Here is a 13730-nt window from a genome sequence, read left to right on the forward strand (position 1 = left end):
GCTGACTTTAATGCATCTAGAGTTCTGTGTTAATTTTTGTATCCTATTTTGAAAAGTCATCCTTGAGTGCATTCATCTTGCTGGATTCATGCATCACTTGTCAAGTCTGCATTAGGCCCTTACAGACTGTGACCAGTGTTCTAGGGATTACTGATAATGTGGGTAAATAAGAGTTTGCCGAGGGAGGAAGTGACTTTAATTGCCTCCGATTACCTGGAATTGGGTTTTTTGTTTTTTTTTAAAATTCTTTATTCGTTTTCAATCTTACATCAAGTGCACAAACAATAAAACAATACAATTAAACACATCACTTGACAATCTTTCTGATTTATCTTACAATACATAAAATTACCACCCTCCCCTCCCATCCCATCATTTAATTGTAGCTGGAGATTTAATGCTGTAATGGATCCTTTTATGGATAATTTGGAATTGGGTTTTTGCCTACCATTTTAAGATGTTTGTTAGGATATGTATTATACCTTTTGTTTCTCTATTGATTATAACTTCAAATAACTGAGAGAACATGTGGTTGGTTGAAAGATTAATTAAAAAAAAAAAAAAGACTGTGGGGAACAGCAAGGGGCTAAGAATCAAGCAGAAATTGAAATATTTTCATATATTTATTTTTAGATTGCTGTGTTGGCATCTGCTGTAAATCACCTCAAAGCCAATGTCAAATCTGCTTCTGATCTGCTCACTCTTCCCAACACCGTGGAGGAACTCCAGAAGGTGAGGAGATTAAACAACATAGCACAAGCAAACTCCAAACCACAAAACCTGCACATGCTGAATGGTCGGTTAAACAGGCATACTGTTCTTTTCTGTGTAGCACTTCAGTCTGTCAGTCTAGAACACAACATCAGTGTAAATATCCAGTTCATATGGCATCTTGTGAAACTGAGGATGCTAGATGCTTTCTTAGGGGCTTGGCACATAGTTCTCGCTTCTCTTGAGTAGAGGAGGGTAGGAGAGAAGGATGACCTTATCAAGGCATGTAGTTTTTGTGATAGAAGCCTTCTGAATTTTCATTGTGATTGTCTTCCTTTTAGACTTCAAAAAAAACAACTACTAACATTGTTTGGATGGGGGATTACATCAAGGAATTGTCTGGATGGCGTAAAAACACAGTGGGCAAAACTGAAAGGAGTTATTGTAAGGGTGACATCCTTTTTGTGAGGCAAGGAAGTAAAAGTAAGAGGAAAAGAAGGCCACTTTGGTTCTTAAAGTTAGTAGGTGAGAATGTAAGGAATAAGAGGTTAACTCTCATAAGCAAAGCATCACAGAAAGAGGAGGCAAAATATGTGGCAAAAGTTAAGAGGCTGATCAAGTAGTCAAGAAAGTAAAGATGCAAATGAGAGAAAAAATTGTTGACATGGCAAAACGGGGAGACGACTTTTTATTTATTTATTTTTTTTACATATATCAGTGGTTACTTAATTCAAGAAAGCCTGGGATAGGCACGTGGGATCTCTTTGCGAGAGGAAGAGATAATGATTACTGTGGATAGACAGACTCGATGGGCCATTTGGCCTTACTTGCCATGTTTCTTTGGTAGTGAAGTGGCCTGCTGCATGAATTTTTTTTTTGTCACTTAATTTCACTATATATTATAACTTGTAGAGATGTGTAACTCCAGTGTCATGTGCTTCTACATTTAGGGCTCCTTTTACAAAGCCACGCTAGGGCCTTAACACACGGAATAGTGTGCGCTAAATTGCTGCGTGTGCTAACCGCTACCGCCTCCTTTTGAGCAGGCGGTAGATTTTCGGCTAGCGCGCGCATTAAGAATGCTAGCGCACCTTTGTAAAAGGAGCCCTTAGTTTACAGTAGAGATGCCAATAGTGAGAATTTGTGCCTAGTGTGCTGTTAAGGTGGCAGAACCCTGATGAGTCTCAGACAGTGGCATGGAAGGGAGGGGTAAGCCTCTCATTTAGTATTGGGTTCTCAACTACAACAAATGTAGTTGTATGGGGATGCCTGCTAAAAGAATTGCCACTATTTGTTTTGGCAGGTAAAAGAAATAATGTGTAGCTTAGGTATTTATAATGAGTTTTTTTTGTGTGCAGCAGTGAAGCTATCAAATTGATATCTTTAATCTGTAATTCATTTTTAAATCTGTTTTATGTAAGCAGCATGGCCTCTTCTGCAGGAAGGCAGATAATGATGCATTCTAAAGATGCTAGCTTGTGAAGTGTTTTTTGAAAAGAGTTAGTTGATTGTGTGCTTTTGTGGTTACATGCAGGTTTTCTTAGTATCCCTTTATAAATGGATGAACAGGAGCCAATGGGAGAAAAATCTAAATGCCCAAGGTTGCAGATTAGTGCTAGAGGAGCTGTTAACTTGGTTTCCAGAGGGAGACGTTAGCTTTCACTGCTGTAACTTCCAGGCCCACATTATTATAAATGAAAATAATAGTTCAGTAGTCCTTTCTAGAGTTCTGTTCATAATAAAGACTTTGGTTGCATTAGGAGATCAATGCAGGAACGTAGGGAGAAAGGAGACATGATCGAGGCGTTTAAGTATATTACCGGCCATATCGAGATGGAAGAAGAGATTCTCTTTCTCAAAGGACCCTCAGCCACAAGAGGGCATCCGCTCAAACTCAGGGGCGGGAAATTTAATGGCGACACCAGGAAAATATTTCTTCACCGAGAGAGTGGTTGATCCTTGGAACGAGCTCCCGGTGCAGGTGATCGAGGCAAACAGCATGCAAGAATTTAAGAGCAAATGGGATGCCCATGTGGGATCCCTTAGAGGGTTAAGCCAAGGGAACCTGTCACCAGGAGTGGGATCCCTAGGATAGTAGACTTGGGGGTGGGTCAGTAGAGTGGGCAGACCTGATGGGCTATGGCCCTTATCTGCCGTCATCTTCTATGTTTCTAATGCCTGGTAATGTCTTAGTCCTTGTTACTTACAAGCTTTTTAGGACTAGTTGTGCAGTAGAAAAACAACTGATGGAAAACTAAGTGTATACAGTTTTTACTGAGCTTTAAAATACCGTATTTTTCGCTCCATAAGACGTACCTCACCATAATACCCACCCCAGATTTAGAGAAGGAAAACAAGAAACTCCCCCATTCAGAACCAAATTGTATACTAATATATACCCAACACCTTTAAATTCCATCCCAGCCCCTCATCAAGTAATCATCACTTTTACATACCCCCAGCACCTTTAAATTCCATTCCAGCCCCCCCCCCCAATCAATCATCACTTTTACATACCCCCCAGCACCTTTAAATTTTGTCCCAGCCCCCCTGGCAGTATCTTTAAATTGTGGCGGTCGGTGGACAGCTTCCTGCTGATTGACAGGGCCTGTGGCGCACAAGCTAGCTAATGTCTGGGCCCACGACACTTCCTAATTATGCCTGTTGCTGGTGCTTCGCTGGACGTCTGCCTGCTGATTTACCGGCATGACAGGACCAGCGGCACACAAGTGCTCTGCTGCGTGGGCCCGCACCACTTCTGAATGGCTGCCTCAGTTGTCGTGAGGAATTAGTGAGACCTGAGGCTACTCAGGTTTTCAAGATATTCATTGTGAATAGTCATGAGAGAGATTTGCATGCACCTTCTGCACTTTATGCAGATCTCCTTCGTGAATATTTATTGTGGGGGAGGAGTGACATCAGTGACCATAATGTGTGGTCCTGAGTAATTCCCCAATGAATCTGTGATTTTGAGCACTTACTTCCTCCAATGATAGAGGATTTGGTGTGGGAGTAATACGTATTACTACATGGATATGGCAGCGAGGAGGAAGATGGGAAACTGGTTCCCCATAGGACAGAAAACTCGGGCAATAGAACTTCATGTAGGGCAGCCATTTTGGAGGAGCCACGTACATCCATGCAGTAGGGGGTGCAGAGCCCAGCATTGGATGAATCTTCAGGACCGATGAAAGTACTGATGGACACTATTATCAAGGCAGACTGTCAAGACTGGGTAGCCGGAATGAAAACTGAGAATTTCAGTCAAGCAACAGATTAAAGATGCGGTACGTGAGCTACAGGATGAACGGGTGAAGATGGGTGCATGCATTAATGCTGTGGAGGCCCAAGTGGATGGGTGTGAGGATAGTGTTAGGAGTGCAGAAGGCTGGATGAGCTCCGGTCCGATTTGGCCTTGGAGAGTAAGGTGAAAGATCATGAAAATTGGGCCTGATTAAATAATGTGCGGCTGCAGGGAGTGCCTGAACCAAGCGAGTTTAAAAATGTGGAGACTGTGATGGTGAAATTTATGAAATGGATGAGTCAGGATGAGTCTGTTACTTTACCATTGGATGTAGTTCATAGATCGCTGGAACCTAGGATGCAAGATCAACAAGAGGGACCTTATTGCCTGTTTTCACAGATTTGTTGATGATTGGCTGAGGAGGAAAGGGAAATGGGTCCCCTGACTTGCGTGTGCCTCGGATGACTTACATGTTGAATTGTTCCAGGACTTGACTTTTAGTACCTTGCAGAAAACAAGGGACCTTTAGGAGGTTACCAAGCTCAGTGCAGTTATAAGTGGACCATTCCATTTGGGTTGCTGGTCACCTATTAATGAATCTTTATTGTGAATATTTTGACTGGCCGAGGAGCGCCCTCCCCCAATCCCAAGACAGATTTGAGAACCAATGCTACAGAATTTCAGTACATGATCCCAATATATTTAATATATTTGGAAGGTGAAAATATATTTAAAAACCTACGCTTCTCCTTCTGTATTTGTGGTTTCAGCACTCATGGTTTCGCTTAATCGTGATTTTTCGCATGTTGACTCCGTCTCCCAAAATTACATCGTGAGTAAAGTTCCTTTTCTTTTACTGTACTGATAAAGTTTAGCGCTTACCAACATTCACTCTGAAAATCACTGCTTCCATGCTCTGCCTTCTTTCTTCCTCACGCTGAGAATTTCGCGTTTTGTGTGTGTGTTATTTTTTCGGAAGGGAGTGTGTGGAGGGGGGAGCGAGAAGGGTAGAGTGAAACAATTATCCCCCCACTGTATACTGCGAAATGATTGGCTGGATTTCGGCAGGTGCGGGCTGCTCATTGCTCCGGTGTCTTGACAGTCGCAGGGCTTCGGTGCTCCGGGTCACTGTCAGTGCCCTCCCAATCCTTGCCGTAGGCATGTATGCGTGCCTCCACCTCTTCTTTCTCCTGTGTGTAAAATTGGAGCGGAAAATGAATGGAGCTGGCCGCAGATGAGTTTTAAATAGTGCAGAGCGTGGATCGGGGGGCTCCCACCGCCGGCCTAGAGGAGAGAATAGAGAGCAGAACCGTCCCTTTCCAGTGTATTCATGTACAGCTGCAAGGGGGAGCGCCATGGGGCTTCACACTGAAAGGGCCTGGAGCACGGGGAGCCGCTAATCGTGTCCAAGTAAAGCAAGGGGCAGGGAGGCGATCGCTGGTGCTAGCCCGCCATGCACTCAACAATGTGTACTTCCCCCTGTTCAGGAGCTCTTTTAAATCCTCCGTAGTAGTAGTAAAGAACTGGAGAACGGGTTTTAAAGAGCCCCCTCAAAACTTTTTTTTTACCCTGAGATTATTACTGTACACTACTGCATTCACGGTTTCAATAGTAAAAATGCTGACTTTTATAAAAAAAACTGAATAACTGTTGAAAAGTTATTTGCGGTTTTTCCATATTCGCGGCAATGTTCCGCCCACATCCACCATGAATACAGAGGGAGAAGTGTACTTTATTTTTTTTTTTTCTGATGCCTGGCAATTAGTTTTGCCTCCAAGTGGACAGCCATTTTTTTTTTCTTTATGCAGTTGATCTTTTGGAGTGTTGCTGCCTTTTCTGAATTCTGAGTTCTAGTACAGTAGAATGCTAGGGAGTTCATTAGATGCCTTGAGATAGGATGTAGTATCTCTGAGACTCCTAATGGACCTAGTACAAACCTATATAGTGGAATGAGGGTGGGCTTGCGTAATTGTGCACGCATATTGTCCTGGAAATTCAACTCATTGACTCTGTCTTAAATATATTTATTCACTGCTTCAGAATGAGGTATTAACTGTTTTGTCCTGTATTGTAGATAAGGCTTCCATAGTCATAGTGCTATTGTCAGACAGCATCTAAACTAACAATTTTGCATGTGATTTTGAAACTAATCAATTTTTTTCACCAGCTAGACTCTCAGGAAAATCTAGTACTTGGTTAGTGTCTCCTGTGGATTAATGTCTGTGTCTTGCTATATGAAGCCATCCACAAGATGCTGCTTAAAGCATGCCTGAGAAGTGGCATAGTGAGGATGAGAGGCGCCCAGGATACTGGTGCCCCTCCTCCACCCTCTTCTCCACCCCTCCACCTCCAACACGCTCCTTCCCTGCCTCCCCCACAGTGCTTACCTTCCCGCGTTCCTCTGTAACGTTCCTGGTGCGAGCCGCAACCCCCAAGCTGCTGATGCGCCAGTGTCTGCTCTTCCTCCGACATCACTTCCTAGACGTGGGACCAGGAAATGATGTCTGAAGAATTGCCAACGCTGGTGTGACAGTAGGCAGGGGGGGTTGCTACTCACACAAGGAGCATTAGAGGTACGGAGGAAATGGAAGTGGCGCGGGGGTGGGGAAGGAGCGAGGGGCAGAGAAGAGGATGGAGGTCTGCTCCCTCACCAAGACTACACTACTGTGCCTGAGCCACCGAACCAGATGCACTTTAACTGGTGCTTTTGATAACATCTTTAAAAGATATCCAACAAAACGGGTCTTAAAACATCCTACCCAAATGTAAATATTTTCTAAAGCCAAGGGATAAACATGGATGGTCAAAAAACTTTTTATACCTTCAAGTCCTTAACACAGAGCTAAAAAAATTCTATTCTTCTCTCTTGTTCTCTGAGTACGTAGATGTTTGCAACCCACGGTAGGCATAAAACAAGGAATTGTCCCTTTGGTTAAACAGCTTTTTGAATAAACCAAATGGCATTTGCTATATTATTTGAGAGGGATGTTCCACCTTTTTGAAGGGCAATGCCGGTCCATATCCCCGAAGAAGATCTGCTGTTTGATTCAAAAGCCCACTCTTTTGGAGGGCTTTGGGAATTTACTATTTTAAACCAGTGCCGGTAATGGGTTCAGACCTCATAAGATAAGTGTTGCCTTTCTTTTCTATTAGAAGCAATTATTATCATCAGGAACTTTTTTAAGACATGCTGGCAGGTACACAATTTTTGCACTTTATAAGAAGTTACAACATAAGGAAGAGGAAGGAGGGACAGGTGTATATGATTAAAATAAGAACATAAAAATAGTCTTAAGAGTCAGACCAATTGTCATCAAGCCCAGTAGCCTGTTCTCACGGTGGCCAATCCAGGTCACTAGTACCTGGTCAAAACCCAAGGAGTAGCAATATTCCATACTACCAATCCAGGGCAAGCAGTGGCTTCCCAACTGTCTTTGTCAATAACGGACTATGGACTTTGTTCCAGGAACTTGTCCAGACCTTTCTTAAAACCAGCTACACTGTCCACTCTTACCACAACCTCTGTCAATGCATTCCAGAGCTTAACTATTCTCAGAGTGAAAAAAAATTTCCTCCTATTGGTTTTAAAAGTATTTCCCTGTAACTTCATCGAGTGTCCCCTAGTTTTTGTAATTTTTGACGGAGTGAAAAATCGATCCACTTGTACCCATCTACTCCACTCTGGATTTTGTAGACTTCCATCATATCCAAGTTTCCAAGTTTATCAAAATTTTGATAAAACGCTAATCATAAATTCTATCATATCTCATCATATCTCCCCTCAGCCGTCTCTTTTCCAAGCTGAAGAGCCCTAACCTTTTTGGCCTTTCCTCATACGAGAGAAGTTCCATCCCCTTTATCATCTTGGTCGCTCTTCTTTGAACCTTATCTAGCGCCACTATATCTTTCTTGAGATGAGATCAGAATTGAACGCAATACTCCAGATGAGGTCGCACCATGGAGCGATACATGTGCATTATAACATTCTTAGTCTTATTAACCATCCCTTTTTTAAATAATTTCTAGCATCCTGTTTGTTTTTTTGGCTGCCGCTACACATTGGGTGGAAGGTTTCATTGTATTGTCTACGATGATACCCGGATCGTTTCTTGGGCGTTAACCCCTAAGGTGGACCCTAACATCTGGTAACTGTGATTCAGGTTATCCTTCCCAATATGCATCACTTTGCATTTGTCCACATTAAATTTCATCTGTCATTTGGACGCCCAGTCTTCTAACTTCCTAAGGTATGCCTGCAATTTTTCACAATCCACATGCATTTTTACAACTTTGAACAGTTTAGTGTCATCTGCAAATTTAATCACCTCGCTCTTTCCAATTTCCAGATCATTTATAAATAAGTTAAATAGCACACTGGTCCTCCCCTGCGGCACTCCACTGTTTACTGTCCTCCATTGAGAAAAATGACCATTTAACCCTACCCTCTGTTTTCTATCTGATAACCAATTCCTAATCCACAACTGAATTTTTGCCACCTATCCCATGACTTTAATTTTCTCAGGAGCCTCTCGTGAGCAACTTTATCAAAAGCTTTCTGAAAATCTAAATACACTATATCAACCGGCTCACCATTATCCACATGTTTATTCACACCTTCAAAGAAGTCAAGCAAATTGGTGAGGCAAGATCTCCCTCAGCTGAACCCCTGCTGACTCCGTCTCATTACATTATGTTTCTCTACATGTTCCAGAATTTTAGTTTTTATAATTGTTTCTATCAGGATGTGGACCTGTAATAATATATAAACTATAAGAGGTCCTATGATCTGACCCTTTGTAGTTATAATACGCCTACCCTCTATTTAGATATGTGTTTGGGGAGAATATATTGGATATATTTAAGGAAAATGTTTTTGAATGAAGGTTTTTTTTCTCTTAGTAGAAGCTTTTTTTAGCTCTGTGTTAAGGACTTGAAGGTATAAAAACTTTTTTGACCATCCATGTTTACCCCTTGGTTTTAGAAAATATTTGATAACATCTTTAGCAGTCAGGTTTTAAATGGCTTGGGGAAACGTTAATATTCTTCTTCCAACTCTTTGCAAAAAAATGAATGTCTGATATTCCTGGTCTTCTAAATGCAGTTGGTATGTTCTGAGACCTGGGAAGTATGAAATTAATTCTGACCTCTTTAACATGTAATATTTTCAGAGTGTGGCCACCATTGGCAGTACACTAACCAGTGTTCATCAAGATGTGGAAACCTTGCAGGCTGCCATAGATGAGCAGAAGAAAAACATGGAAACACTTCAACATGATGTAGTATGTAAATTCTTCAACTATGTACATGTTTAGAATAAGGACTATTCTACATGGATAAGCAGGATACAAGGAGGAAAGGGGATGGGATTTGATATATTGCATTTCTGTGGTTAGAATCAGAACAGTTTACATATTGTATAAAGATACTTATTTGGTACCTGGAGTAGTAAAGGGTTAAGTGACTTGCCCAGAGTCCCAAAGATCTGCAGTAGGAATTGAATCCATTTCCCCTGGTTTTCAAGGCACTGCACTCAGGAGTCTATTTTCTGTCCATCTCTGATAGCTCCAGGACGTATCTGCTCTACCAGAGCCCATAAGCATGTAAAATGTTTCTGGACATGTACAAGTGGCCTCTCTTGTGTGACATTACTCCTCCTTTAGTCTGCTCTGCTTGGCAAAACATGAATGAATCTGCTCTCTTCCTTCACTAAATATCTCAGAAAGGAAAGAGAAAAACAGAAGGAAAACATTTTTCCAGGGTTTTGCCTCGAGTCTCAAAAGGCAACCCAAAGATCCTGAAACAGTACCTATGGGTTTCTTTCTCATGGCACTTAAGGTACCAATCACAGTGCTATGATTAAAGGTGGAAACTTTTAAGGCCCTGATATACCTAGGAGTTTTCTCAACACATGTATAAAATGGAAGGTATGGTCATGTTGGTCCACTTTTCAAGATAAGATAAAATGATACCTTTTTATTGGATTAACTTAATACACTTTTTGTCTAGCTTTCAAAGGCTATAAAATAACATAGCATCGTACTTATAAACCGCAGAACCGAAAGTTCAATGTAGTGAACAAAAGATTAAAAATAACATAATCTAAGGATGATTTAAATTAGTTTGCTAAATATTTTGAAAAAAGATGAGTTTTCAACTGAGTTAAAGGGCTTGTAAGAGCAAGCACTACGCAACAGTGGCCTAAATTCCCTGTCATAGAAAGCAGCCTGAAATGCTAGTGTATATTCCAAGGATTTCTTGCTCTTACAACCTTGAGCAGACAGAAAATTAAACAATGCATGTGATTCTCTCCTATGTTTATGGAATACTATGAGAAATCTATCGGTCATATAGTTTGGATCAATACCATACGCAACCTTGTAACAAAGTCAACCCAGCTTAATTAAAACACGCTCCTCCACTGGAAGCCAATGCAACTCACGGTAGAAAGGAGTCACATGATCATATTTCTTTAGACCATAAATTAATTTGACCCCCATATTTTGAATCAGTCTAAGCCTAGCCATCTCCTTTTTTTGGTACATGTCAAATAGACACTGGTACAATAGTCAAGAAGACTTAGCAGTAACGACTGAACTAAAAGTTTAAAGGCCGGAAACTCAAAATATTACCTACTTCAAGACAAAATGAACTAGCTGAATAGCCACCAAAAATTTAAAACATAAATAAAAAGAAAGAAAAAATAACATACGCATACCAAACTAAAACTTGTAAGGAGGACATCTGTTCCCAGCGCTAAAGAATTTCAGGGGCTTGAGAGCCCTGACTATTCTCTAGGCCTTCAATAATCACTAGGTATCTCGCTTCGTATTTTAGTACTTCAAAGATGTTTCTAAGAGGGTCAGCAAATAAATTACATTCCATTAGTGATTTCTATTCCGCCATTACCTTGCGGTTCAAGGCGGATTACAAAAGGAGTTATCTGGCCATTTCCAGAGGAATTGAAGAGTAGAGCAGGTTGCTTTAGAGAATTGGGAGGAGTCTTGCGGTGTTAGTTTGTCTTCAAGGATGTCTTGAATAGTAAATTAATGGAACTACAATATATATAGTTCATGGGAAGGCATCAGGCCAATATAGAATTTAGTTTTATCTGAGATGCCATGTCCCTTCAGGCAAGAAGGCACATGCACATATTGTATACAACAACAAGGGAATGAAAATGTGGTGTGGGCAAGAGTAACAGAAATAGGGCTAAATTTAGGTCCCCGAGTGACACTTCCTGCTCTGCTTCTACAGAGGAAGTAGAACAGAACACTGGAAGGATTTGTAAGGGGGTGCAGCAGACAAGCCCCCCAAATGTAAGGATATGGCCCCGCAATTGGCTAGTCTATTTTGGGTGTGCAAGAGAACCTGGGTTCAGTACCCGCAGAGGATCAGTGGGAAGTGAAATTAATGACAATGATGGCCAAGAGTAATTGCATAAAATATATTGTGTAGAAATAAGCTTAATATTACAAAGATACAATGCTTAGAAAGATATGTCAAACATATGCTTGGTAGTAAGGTATAGAAAGATATTTTGTAAGAGAGCTGTTTCTGTGTATGTAGAGGAAAACATGGCTTTTCCAGAACATAGTCTGGTTTACCTGCATAAGAATGTGTGTGTGTGTGTCTTAGGCCTGGATAGTGGGTGTATAGGTGTGAATAGGCAAAAAGGGAGAAAGAGGCAAAGAGAGAAATCATCAAGAAGGAGGATGCCAGAGAGGGGGTGGTCAAGAGAGGAGGCTTTTATAGGTTGGAATCTTGTTCTAAAAATAGAATCTATTGTGGTTAATTACCCATAATTTGGAAACTGTTTGAAACAATAGTAAGAAAGGTGTGAATGAGAGAACAGTGATTAAGCTTGCCCTCATAGACTTGGGTTTCTGCTATTTTCCAGTATCTTTCTGTGACAACTCTGTCTCTAAGAACATGCAGTTGGGGCTATTCTTCATCTGAAACACCGGACCTTAGCACATCTATTAAAACTATGGATCCTCCTTCTATCAGGGTTGTGGAGAATCCTCCCAGTAATGTGCCAGAGGTGCTTTGTTAGCCTTAAGCACTGATAATTTAGAAGTAATTTAGTGACATTCCTAGGTCTGTCTACAGACATTCCCAAGATCAGATCTTTTTAATATAATCTCCCATAAGCCTTTTAATGGCATTGGTTAGGCCTTTAGAAACTGCTAACAGCTAGCAAAGTAAGGCTGACAAACACCTCATGTCTCTGGAGTCTAAAGGCAAACAGGGGTTAATTATGACACCCCAACACTACAAACCTTAAAACCCTTGGTGCTCCTTCCAGATTGTAAGGTGTGCTTCCTGGAGATTTAAGGATGTTTAAATTTACCTGTGCCAACAGCTTATGATTTCTTACAGATAAGTTATGTACCCCAACTCACAAATTGCTTGCAGAAGAAATAATTTTCTTCCCTCTGCCCCCTTGTCTCTATGGGCAGTGTCTCCTCTCCTCAGTTTTAACTGTGCAAGTGAGTTGAGAAAATATCTTTTCATCTGCTCTGTACTATATTTTTTATTTTTGAGTCTTAATCTAATCTTTTATCGAGGCTTCCCTGTTCTAAGAGGTTCCCAGTAGTCCTGGGACAGCTCTGCCTGGAAGAAGGGTCAGATGGGGTTTGTAGCCAGTATAGCTACACTTTTAAAAGAAATACCTGTCTGGTCAGCCTGCATAACACAGAACTCTGGGTCAGGCCCTCTGGGAGCAGTGCTAGCCTTTGGAGAGGCAGACGCTAGAGCGCAGTGAATACTAAATGCTTATATATTTATTTATTTAGTCATTTATTTAGCCCGTCCTCCCAAAGGACATAGTAACATGTTTCTGTTCATAGTAAATTTACTGAATATGAAAGCTTATTCCCCTATTTTTCTTTCTGTTTCAGGCTGAGTTGGTCACACAAGGGAGTAAAAACACACAGGAAACTTCACCATCTTATCCCATGGCACCTGGATTCAACAATCAAACACAGAGTGAGACTTTCAGACAGGTACTCCTCAAACTGGAACTTTTTTTCCATTTCATAAGGCACCAGTTTTGTAGTCATGAGTATACTCTTCATGGAGAATTTAGCAAGGTGATAGTTTCTGAGAATCTACCATATATACTCGAATATGTTGATACAAGTATAAGACGAGGTACTCTTTTTCCCTCCAAAAAGGAAGAAAAAAAGGTCAACTCAAATATAAGATGGAGGGGTTAATATTCATGTGCCCTCCCCTGCCAGGATCTGCACCCAGCCCTCCTCCCTCCTTGATAGGATCTCCACCCTGTCCCCCTCTCTCCCGATGTCCTGCAGGCCTCCTCCGGGCCTGCTATATGACCTGTTGGGCTGGGACAGGAGGAATCCCTCCCATCTTCTGTCCCAGCCAACTCTGACAATTTTTTTACCTCTCTCCTGCCTTCCCTGCATACCTTTTTGAATCCCTGGTGGTCCAGCGGTGTACCAAGTAGGAGCGGACTTTCTGCGCTCCTGCCCTGCACTGAGCCCCTCCTTGAATGGCTGCCTCGAGCTCTCACCACCCAGTTGTGTACCAGGCATGAGCGAGCTTTCCATGCTCCTGCCTGGTGGTGAGCTGCTCCCTGAATACTGCCGTGAGTTCTCACGAGTCCTACGAGAACTCACGGCAGCCATTCAGTGAGCAACTCAATGCCGGGCAGGAGAGTAAAAGCTTGCATCCGCAAAACAAAATAGTTTTGCTTCCTTTTTGTGGGACAATACTAGTTAAACATATTTCCTGACATTCATTGTCCTGCCTC

General features: G+C 41.7%; 1 protein-coding gene across 1 annotated transcript in view; it reads left to right on the forward strand.

Moving 5' to 3' along the window:
- The window catches only part of EFCAB14 (EF-hand calcium binding domain 14), a 56898-nt gene that overhangs the window by 26996 nt on the left and 16172 nt on the right, over window positions 1-13730 (forward strand). The window contains exons 4-6 of the mRNA XM_033916893.1: window positions 634-732; window positions 9124-9234; window positions 12856-12960. Of these exons, the coding sequence (XP_033772784.1) occupies window positions 634-732; window positions 9124-9234; window positions 12856-12960 (315 nt within the window). The remainder of the gene's footprint in view (window positions 1-633; window positions 733-9123; window positions 9235-12855; window positions 12961-13730) is intronic.

Source organism: Geotrypetes seraphini, chromosome 12, assembly GCF_902459505.1.
Source record: "Geotrypetes seraphini chromosome 12, aGeoSer1.1, whole genome shotgun sequence".
Classification (NCBI taxonomy): domain Eukaryota; kingdom Metazoa; phylum Chordata; class Amphibia; order Gymnophiona; family Dermophiidae; genus Geotrypetes; species Geotrypetes seraphini.